The sequence below is a fragment of the Megalops cyprinoides genome, chromosome 12, assembly GCF_013368585.1.
Source record: "Megalops cyprinoides isolate fMegCyp1 chromosome 12, fMegCyp1.pri, whole genome shotgun sequence".
Lineage (NCBI taxonomy): Eukaryota > Metazoa > Chordata > Actinopteri > Elopiformes > Megalopidae > Megalops > Megalops cyprinoides.
In genome coordinates, this window is record NC_050594.1 from 8,973,515 (window position 1) to 8,984,838 (window position 11,324).

Consider the following 11,324-nt stretch of genomic DNA (forward strand, 5'->3'; position numbering starts at 1 on the left):
AAGGGCACTATGACCCTGCGGAGGACAAGCCTCGCTGCTCGCCGTGGAGAGAGAAAGAACCGCTGCGATAAATGCTGCCGGAGCGCTCCTTATAAAGCCTAGCGCCACCGCAACTTTTGAAGTGTTGCGGTAGCCAGCTACTCAGGCATCGCCAAGAACGGACTAGTAACGTTAAAGGAGGGGAAGCCTTTCGGAGTACGAAGGCGAATAATTGTTTTATTTTCATAAACCAAAATAGTTCACAACTTCAGTTCTGTGCTGTTTCACAAATCCACGCTGAAAGTAGTGCGTAAAAAGGGAATGTAAAGTTTTTTTGACGCTGTCAAGAATCTGACACTGGATGGAGATTTTAAAATGAAATGAAATGAAGAAAAAGAGCCACCAGTCAAGTCCCAAGATGTTTCAAGGCAAAGAGTTCATGCACTTTTGTCTGTTTATTTCTGATTGACTAGGATATGTCTTTGAAAACCAATGGAGACGAAAATCCCCTTAGAAAGGATAGTGAGGACAGAGACGCCGCATGTGGAAGAATCAACGCCCGCTTCAGTGAGTTCTCCGTGGGTGGAAGATGCTGCTTTACAATGTAACCTGCGACTAGATAGCCGTGAGGTATGGAGCGCTCCAGTCAGTTCAAACCAACGCCTGGCACGTATGAAGAGTTGCTGAACAGCTCGGTAAATGGCACGAATGTGGACGATGCTTCTAAAGCCGAGGAAAAGGCGGCGAATCTACTTTTCCAGACGAGTTTAGCTGTGATCCTCTCCACAATAACACTCGCAACGACACTATCCAATGCTTTTGTCATAGCAACTATTTCTCAATCTAGGAAACTGCACACTCCCGCGAACTTCTTAATAGGTTCCCTAGCCGTCACAGACCTGCTGGTGTCCATTCTGGTAATGCCAATATGCGTCTTGTACACAGTGACTCACACTTGGACTTTGGGTCAAATTATATGTGACATTTGGCTATCGTCGGATATAACGTGCTGCACCGCGTCGATTCTGCACTTGTGCGTTATTGCTTTGGATCGTTATTGGGCTATAACAGACCCCGTAGAGTATTCCAAAAAGCGCACCCCGGCGCGCGCGGCGGGAATGATTGCCACAGCCTGGGTCATCGCCATCTCCATCTCGCTGCCTCCGCTGTTCTGGCGCCAGGTGAAAGCGGATGAGGTGACCAGCTGCAACGTGAACACCGACCACATCTTCTACACCATCTATTCAACTTTCGGAGCTTTCTACATCCCTACCCTGCTTCTCATTGCGCTCTATGGGAGGATCTACGTTGAAGCCCGTAAGAGAATTTTAAAACAGTCGCCGAAAAAGTCAGGGAAAAGACTCACTTCAGCTCACCTGATAACAAACTCGCCGGGATCCGCGACGTCCACGACGCCTCTGCACTGCAGGGCGCAGGAAGTGTCCTACAGCGAAACCAGCTCGCTAGCTTGCACGAACCAGGTGCAAGTAACGGTATCAGATTCGCTTCTGGAGAAAAAGAGGATCTCTGCCGCCAGGGAGAGAAAAGCGACGAAAACTTTGGGAATAATACTGGGAGCGTACATCGTATGTTGGCTTCCCTTCTTCATTTACACGCTGTTGGTGCCAATTTGTACGACTTGTATCTTCCACCCGGAATTGTTTGACTTCTTCACCTGGCTCGGCTATATTAACTCTTTAATCAATCCAATTATATACACCATGTCCAACGAGGACTTTAAGAAGGCTTTCCACAAGCTCATACGCTTTAAGTGTTGCAGATCTTGAAATTGATGTAAAATGTAATTACTAGACGCGGAACACCACTGTTTAAGCCAAACTGGTGAGGTGTGATAGTCATATTTCTGAAATTTCAAACATTGCGTATACATTCAAGAGAAATTTAAAGGACTGTTAACCATTACCACTTTTGAGGCATCCGTGGAAAGTAGTAACGCTGCGCAATTTGTTTCTGAGCCGGTGTTAAGAAATGAGAGTATATGGTGAAAGTTCAGCACCTTACTTCTTATATACAGTGTTTGTCTAACTCTTGGATTTAGTGCAAAAACATATGCTCAGATGGCTCTTTATGAGCTCAACTGGTCTTGAGCTCTTGACTAAAAAAATGCACTACACTGGCGAAAGGTTTCACTGAACAATGAGTCCCACCGCTGCGTAAAATGGTAGTGAAACGAAGTAAATTGTGAGAGCGCACATTCTGAACATAGTTTTTCTCGCAGACCCGTTTACACTTACACATATAGCTGAAATAGCTAGCTTGTTTATTTATTTATTTATTTATTTATTTGCTTGCTTACTTACTTAACGACAAGGGCATCGATTCCAAACGAACCTCTAAATCCAGATGTAATCATACGAGGATGGCTGGGTAAATATGACAGAGGTAAAAGGATGTTGTATTTGCAGCAGGGCTAATTAATGGCTTGACAACCTCCTGCCGTTAGAAAATCTGACATATTCTTAGTAATCAACTATTCTGGGACAAAGGGGCAATATTAGTACATATTTTTCCTATGCAGTATGTGTTATACACTACATATTTTGACATACAGTTTTGATTTTTCAGCCCATGTTGCCTGCAGTCCATCGGAATAAACAATTATAAATCTTTAGGAAAGACAGGTTATTGAAACGAATCTTTAAACGGACCCGTCAACTGCAGCTCGCCTCGCCCGCAAGATTTACGATACAATATTGCAGTTCTGGTGCGCTGGATCATTGAGGTAATTACATCGCCTCTAAACGTCAACAGCGATGTTTTTTCAAAGTTCGTAAAAGGCACCACCATATTTACAAATATTACAACAATTTTATACTGCATTTCATTATTAACAATGCAATTTACTGTCGAGGTTTCTACTGTGCGCTTTTAATGCACAGTTGGGTTTCCTTTAAAATGTATTGAATAATTACACACATCTATTCATTTCGTGACCATGTAGAACAAATATATATATATACACATTACAATATTTATTTATATATTTTGGGTGCAGTAAAGAATTGTAAAGGAGCATTGCTGAATTCACCTCTCTTCGGCAATAGGTTATATATTCCCTTGCACTGTGAAATACTTGTTCAAAAAGTCACAAGACTTTTCAAATTACTGTAAAGAAACAATGAATGTTTGACATTAAGTGACACAAGAAAATGGACGGATGGATAGTCTCCTTCATGACAGATGGACGAAGCTGGACTGAAGTCTCAAATGACTTTCTGCAAGCACGCAAATCAGATCCTCCTGCTCTCGCCACACTAGCAAAAACGGGAAAGGGGGCGTTGCTTTTGTGACTGCGCGCGGCAGCGTAGTCGGGTATTATTTTGGGTAACCTCTATCCAGTACAGCAGAGGATTAAGTTTTTTTTTTCTTTGTAATCAAACAAGTAATGTCTGTCTTCGTGTGTGTACCGTGTATGTGTATGCATATGCGATTATGTATTTATCTATTCATCTCTTTTGTTTGTGTGTGGGCTTCCCCGACATGACACACCTTGCAGTATACTCCACTGCAGAAAGTTACATCGGGGACAAGCGCTTTTAGGCGAGGGTTGGATGGGGGTTAGGGTGCAAACTGTGAGAGGGAGACGAGGTAATTCCTCTCCATGGAAAAAATGACTAATTATAAATGTAAAATATGCCACGGTCATTTCTTTTCTTGTTTTCATTCTTTAATCGATGGTTTTTTTTGTCTCTGACAAAATGTAATATCGATTTGTCTAACTGTACTTGCTAGTCTACGAGACTTGCTTAATCCGGAACAAATATATATGGCGGCACTCCCGCGGCAACATTTCTGCTATATTTCGCTTTGAAAATTTTCATGAAATTAAAGAAGAAATGGAACGAAGATAAAGGGAGCACGTGGCTGTTGCGAATCGACACAGAAATGCGCCTAAATCTCCGTTAGGCACAGCAGAGTCTGCCTGCAGTTACTGACCCTGGCGCACAAGGACATGGGAGAATTCCGCGTGGCACGCGCTGGCTGGCAGTATCGGAAATCATTTTTTCGCACAAAGGACTACTGCTGTACCATAAAGGCTTTCCTGCACACGGTGACGTGAATTGCCTTAGCTGTCCATGGGGAGTAAAGTTCTGCAAAAAACTGAAATGGAATATCACCGCTTACACAGTGAATAAAATAAATAAAGATCAGATTCCGATAAAAGAAAAACCTTAAGTTTATTTATTTATTTATTTATTTGGAAGAGAGCAGAACTATGAGAAGTGCGTCGGGTGTTGCGTCATGAACATACACGTGCAGGCACGCACGAATGCAGAGGTAACAATTGCAGATGCTGTTCCAATATGTTGTTTATATACCTCTATCTGGGGCAACATACTGAGATAACATTTTACATGATATCCATTTATACAGCAGCATATTTACTGAAACAATTAGGGCTAAGTATCTTCTATCAAGAATACTGTGTTGCAGCTACTGGCAAAGACAGTACAGTCCCACAGGAAGCTGGACTGTAATGGCAAAGCAAAGTTTGTGCACCATTCAGCTAATATATCACTGGTATTTTTTCCTCATTCTTTTAAGGAAGATATGTCATTTTGTATACAATGCGCAACTTTCAAGTGTGTGACTCAGAAAGTCGTCTCCCCAACAACGCATTTCTTTGTTCATACCAGAGGCATTCAGTTCCAGAAGAGAGCTGAGCACTCACAGTTTTCACATTGCACTTACATCACTCTGCACTGAAATATGCCATGTCTGTGGTTGGGGTAACCAGTTTATTTACCTTGCACCTAACTAAATACTTGCCCTTGGGGTTACTTTCCACACACATGGATTTTTTCAGAAATATAAATGATGTCCATTTTGACACCCATGCCACAGAAATATGCCTGATCCTTTCTCAATGAGTCAAGGGAGAAGTTTGGGAAGATCCAGTCTGAACTTTCACCTAAGATCTCTGCCATTGGCTCAGGGAAGCACCCTCAAAACAAACAGGTGTCTTGCCTGTATGGAACTCCTTGCCATGGCTACCACACATATTGTCCTGAAACATTCATCTCTCACCTTTCACGAAATACCCACACAGAGCAGATGTCAGAAGAATTAAATGTCACTGTGCGCTTTTGTGTGAGTGGTGCTAATCCGCCGAATCGGGAGAAGTTCATGTTCACTGTCTTTACTGATGGGCTGACGGACAAATAACATTCTTTGATCCTCTTTTTGGCAGAGCGGATAAGGATTATGTAAAGCAGGCAAATATTTTTCTTAATAGCAAACATAAAAAAGGAAACGGGGGACGGGTAAATTGAGCTGGTTGTGGCGAGACTGTGAGACGGCTGAGCCTCTTGTCTTGATAACAGATTTTGTCTTATTGCTGCTGTGTATCAGAACGGCAGGCAGGCTTAAGTCTCTGGTGACAGGATTGTTAAGGAAATCAAACCAAAGTCTGCACAGCACAGAAATCTGAACGCTGGTCATGGTAACAGTATCATAAATCGAATGAGTCATCTTGGAGAGTACACACAAGGAACAGGGGTCTCAGGAGTCAATATGCCTTATGTTACTGTACATTATCTACCTGCTTGGCTGACACCTCTTACAACCTAGCTTTTCTTGGTTAAAAAAAAAACTGATGAGCAATGGCCACCCAAAACAAGACAGCCCAAGGTGAACTCAACGTAGGTATGTTCTCTCTGTCTCAGCTCTGTCTTGTGGATTCCACAGCCACAGAAGCCACAGCCATTATTAGTTTTATTAAAAAACAATGGCACCGGGGTGACAGTCCAGCCCAGAGTGATAGAGGTGATTCCAAAATATTACATTACATTATATTAATTTAGCAGATGCTCGTATTCAGAGATACTTCCAGCACAAAAGAACAGAAGTGTATCCATTCAAGTTGAATGAAAAACAGTGTCAGACCAGGCTAACAACACTCCCAGACCAGTGAGAGTGAGCACAACACTATTCAAGCCTTACCACAAGTTAACTTGTGCAAACTGTCTAGACATCCTAGAAACTAAGGGAAGCCAAGTACACACACTACCATACATCACAGTCACAGTCACAGCAAGTAACACAAGTAGGTACAAGTAGGTATAATACAAGTAGCAGGTGTTAGGGGGTGGGGATTGAGGTGGAACTGAGATGCAGTCTGAAGAGGTGGATCTTCAGTCTGCAGCAGAAGATGGTCAGTGATTCCAATGTCCTGGCTCCATCTCCATGAACATCACAGTGCTCTGGTTACAGGGAATAGTACTCCATAATACTGGACCCTCGCCATCTCTGTAAATAATCCTATGTGCAGTGGGTGTACAAGGCTCATTATAAAAAAGAGCCAGAAGTTTAGAGATCCCTTTAATAGACATACCATCCCCAAACCTTCAAATGCTTTCACAATGCACCATATCATTAAAATCTGAGAGCTTATTGTGCCCAAATTGTGTGTTTGTGAGTTTCTGATGCCTGGCCTCTATGATTTCGTACCGATATCCCACTGTGAGGGAAATATTTCCTTCAAACCAGCTAACTGGTCAGTTGTAAAAGATTAAAGAGCCGAGCCCTGCCCCTCAGCTTTACATGCATTATAGCTATCATCTCCTGACTGCACAGAATTTGACATTCAAAAGGGGGATTCAGTCAACAGCAGAGAGTTTAGCCCCACCTTTATAAAAAAAAAGATCAAGGTCTAATCAAAGGGATTCACTTGTCTTTTTATTTGTACAGCTTTTTAAACTATTTATTTTTCTGACCCCACAATGACCAGAGGAAGACATGCGCTATGCAAAGGCTTTGAGGTAGATGCTCAGTCATTCCCCTCTAATGGAGATGCACAAGGGCCTTCAGCAGCCAATCACAGGCCTGCAGAGAGAGGACAGCCCCCCACTCCTGAGAGACTCCAGGGAATGTCACCGAGTTAACAGTAGCCCATTTATCACGTCTGTTGTAAGCTCCCATCATCCTCCAGATCAGTGGAATGGTGACAGCCAATGAAGGTCCCATTTACAGAGCTGACCCCACCCCTTTCAGGAAGGGGCGGGGGGGGGGGGGGGTGGTTGCTAGTGGTACTCGACTGCTCAGGTTAGCTTGAAATCAAGGCTGAGAATAACAACAGAGGAAAGCCACCTTGTTAATCACTGCCCGTGTGAGGCAACTCTGAGGAATGCACGTTGATACAGATGAGAGGCAACCAGCATCTTGCTTTCACACACTAACTTAAAACAACAGACTAAAGAGACCATTTCCTCACTCCCTCACGCAATAAGCGAGTGTAAAAATCCAGGCATCTAGACAGCAAAACTACAATGAGGAACAGCATCTGTTCACTTTTTTCAACATAGCAAAAGTGTGAGTGTCCACTCCAATTTAAGGTGTAACCACAAAAAATGATTAGTATTTCTTTAATAGACCAAGGGCACTCTTAGCAATGTCCATTGTCGTAGTGCTGCCCCACAATAAGAAAGTAAACAGATGTTGATGTTACCAGCAAAGCAAATATTGCTGCCGGAGTGCCTCTGGTCTCATCATATCTTTCAAGAGTCCACTCGCTGGCCACAAGAGACACATTTTTGAGGCCATCCTGAAGGGACCCAGCAGGGATGTAGAGGAGAATGTTAATCAGTTTTGCTTCCATACCGACTCCTGCCTTCTGTCTGGAAGTGCACCACTCACTGTTCAGTTTGTGAATGTGAAAGGAGTGAAATACCTGTGGGATTTTTGTATGTGCAGAACTGACAGCTGTGCAAAACACAGGTGATGCCGCAGATGCAACCCTCAAGCCACTCCCCTTTCAGTGGCCTGGATTTTCAATAAATAGGCTCATTTGTTCTTAACTTTGTCCAGTAATTAACTGCAAGTGTTAGTCTTTTTCAATACAATACAATTTTTAAAATCAGTTTTAATTTTGATTCTTTCTGAACTTGCCAACTTCTCTGTGACATACAACAGCAGCACTTGTTTTTAATTGTTAGTTAAAAGTAAGGGAAAATTCTTGCAAAATCCTTTGTGTTCCTACTCAGGCTGTAATACAGAGTGAGAAACACTTACTTTGCATGAGTAATTGTAACTTCTTTGCAAAACTCAAATATGTACAGTTATGATTTATCCACTAGTAAAATATAAAGTGTTTTAGACATGCATTTCTATCACTATCATGACAAGTATTTAATTAAAATACAGTTCACCAGCTGTTTTCTACAATGACAACTTACCAAATCTGTTAAATACAGCATTCCGTCTGAAAAGTCCTTTAAGCGTTGTCGAATCCAGAGTCACAGAGACATAATTCATCATTTTCAAGCTGCTGACAGTAATTTTGTCTTGAGTAATTAAAAACAGGCCTTGCTGCCAAATTGCTTGATGACTTGGGACTGCTGTCTCTGATTGGCTAATGTGCACCAAGCTCGTGACATCGTGCTGGATGTGCTGAGGGTGTGAGAGTGGAGGACTAGCGTTGAGTGCGGAGAGCAAAAGGTGCACCGCAGCCTTGTGGAAATCACTTTTCGGCAGAACGCTTGTTAAAAAGCTCACAGAAAAAAAAACAGTGATGCATCCTGTTTTTCAGACATCCCATTACTTTTTTTTGGCTCACAGCACGGCATTTGAGTGCTGTTAGGGGCCACGCTTCCCCAGCTTAATTGCGGAAAGCCTCGGTTTTGTAAAAGCAAATGGTTTTGCTTTTGACTAAAAAAAAAAAAAACATCTCACAGCATAAACACAAAAAACGGATGAGGTAAATTGGAGTTTCATGCTGTCTGGGTCGAGAATGAGGAGTGAATGAATTACTTAGACTGTTGCTCATGGCACCCACGGCCTCTGGTGCTGGCTGTGTGGGCTTCGTTAAGTACAGATTAATGAAAATCATTTTCAAGTTCAAATCCTAGCCAGGGTTACATCCATACACAAGGAACTGTGCTTCAGCAAATGCCCAGTAAGCGTGGATAATATGTTCGTGCAAACAATGTTACTCTTTTGTCCAAGATATGTGCATCTAATATGTAAATGATGATATCGGTTGACTAACATCCAGTCTCTCATCCAAATTGGACTGCCTCTTACAATTCCATTACTGCTAGGCAAATTTGTGATGCATAAAAATCATTTTGCATAATTCAGATTATTGTGATGAATTTATTGGCTTGTATTTGCACTCTTATTAAAGCATTCATATGTTCTGCTATATTTCAGTGTTTTTATTAGAATATTATGAAACATGGGGTCGACTTTCTCATGTGTTCTTCTTTGGTGCATGATGTGGAGGAGGGCGGGCCAAGGTGGATACAGTGAAATAGGCAAGCATGTGTGGTTCACTCCCTTGAAGGGTCTTATACAAATAAAAACAGGCCAAGTGATACATAGCCCACCACTTTTATTTGAATGCCAAGTGCGAAATGCCAAATAAAAGGGCAGAAAGGTTTTCAAGAGCTTATTCTGTTTAATTACTTCTGTGACATTTGTGTTTTTCACACCGCTTAGAAAATGTCGGCTCCGAAGCTATGCAAAGCAGTTTCGTGACCGTATTCCTCATTGTTGACGCTGAAAAGGTTAATGGACAGAAACATCAGTCTCAAGATGGAGGAAAGATCTCATTCAGATCAGCTGACCCTACACTGATCTAAAATGTCACCTCATTCTGACTGCGGCTTGTCGCCGGTCTACACCGCTTTCGTTCTGCTCTTAGTGATGAAATTCAAATGCTCACCTTGAACCTTTTTTTTTTTCTCCCCCCGTCCTCTTTTCAGAGCTCATTACAATGAGCACGGCTGTGGCAGAATGGTAAGAATCTGTAACAGACACTATTTTCTCAGCGTGCCTACGCTCAGGATGCTGGGCACACCGCTGTGGCGCTCTGCTGCCTCCAAATGATCTCTGAATAAGTCCGGATGCTGGCTGCCTAAGATGACCGTGAATGCTTGAGCCCCATTTCAGGGGAGAAAACAAGGTCCAGAAAACGCCGCAAGCATGAGCGTGGCATTGCCACTGCCTCAGATGACCCTCCAGCCTCTCTGTGAAATGATCTATGCCCGAATGTTGTGCATAGATCCTCAGGCCTCAGTAACCGCCATAATGCTTATGCCCCTTTATCGTCTACTGTCTGCTGAACATCTACCCACTCGCGCAGTCTTTCAGTGTAAGGGGTGATATTTTGTGCAGTTTCTTTACTGCATGACTTATTCATTAATGTAGCAGTAACCCGTACTGTCATACCTACATTTTACATCTTACAGAATCAGTGTTTGATGCCCTAAAGTAATTATGTTTTATTAAACAATGGTGGGTGTGTGTGTGTGTGTGTGTGTGTGTGTATGTTGGGGCGAAGGGGGGTCAGCGTTAATTTAACCAAAGCTAGACACGACGCCGCTCCGCCTTATTCCAATATCGAAGCACTTCAGAATCATGACACATAATTAAACCACTGATCTCGTTTGCTCTTTTGGGTCTCAGCCGACTGCAGCCTCCTGACTGCTAAAAAACATTTGCTGACAAGTGCGCAATCATTTAGTTAGCACTCTGTGACATTTTCAAAACACGGTGTCACAGACGCTATCGCAGTGCACAGTGACAGACCAGTACTTCTCAGTCACAAGCTCTGTCTTCCCCAGTGGTGACTGAATAAAATTATTCCAAACCCATGTTGCTAGCATTTAGGATTAATTAACATGAAGTACTTCAATATTAATTAACATTAAAATTAATTTGTTGTATCCATCATAGTTTATTTCAAGAGCATACTCCTACTGTTCAATATACATATAATACATATTGTATATTACTGTTTATTACTACCTATTACATATTATTTAGTATAATATATTTTATGACAAAGTTAATAAACATGTAATAAGCATTAGGCAAATGGGTAATAATTTAAAAATACAGTCGTTTTGGCCGTTGGTATACCACGTTGTTCAGGAAGTGACCCTATGACCTTTACTGGATCGATACTAAATAAGAGCATTTCCACCCTTGCTCCTGCAGATGTTAGGAATAATACCATTGGTATCACCAGCTGTGGTCATCAGGCAAATCCTTGCCTCTCCAAGATCTGTCAGTATCTCTTGATGGTTCTAGAACATTCCATCCTGAGAGCACAAAGAACCGCAGTGTTCCTATACATAAGATGTCCTCCTTCATAGGACACATTGCATCGGTTGCCTGGTCCTGCTGGGTTATTCCTCAAAATACATTAATTTTCCATCCTCTACTCCACTTAGCTCATTTGTCTCTCCCTTGACTACCGCATCTGTCTGGCGTGGGCTTCTCGTCTCGTCTGCCACTACATATTTTTGTTCAGGATGCTGCTGCTAGGATGGATTTTAATCCCACCACATATATCCCCTCTCTTTCCTTGACTCCATCCG

At 42.3% G+C, this 11,324-nt stretch overlaps 1 protein-coding gene across 1 annotated transcript; it reads left to right on the forward strand.

The window, feature by feature from the left end:
• The first annotated feature begins 531 nt into the window (after positions 1-531).
• On the forward strand, positions 532-2,775 carry htr1b (5-hydroxytryptamine (serotonin) receptor 1B). The gene has a single exon (XM_036542532.1). It carries the CDS (start codon positions 612-614, stop codon positions 1,764-1,766), a length of 1,155 nt encoding a protein of 384 aa, XP_036398425.1. The 5' UTR covers positions 532-611; the 3' UTR covers positions 1,767-2,775.
• The last annotated feature ends 8,549 nt before the right edge of the window (positions 2,776-11,324 follow it).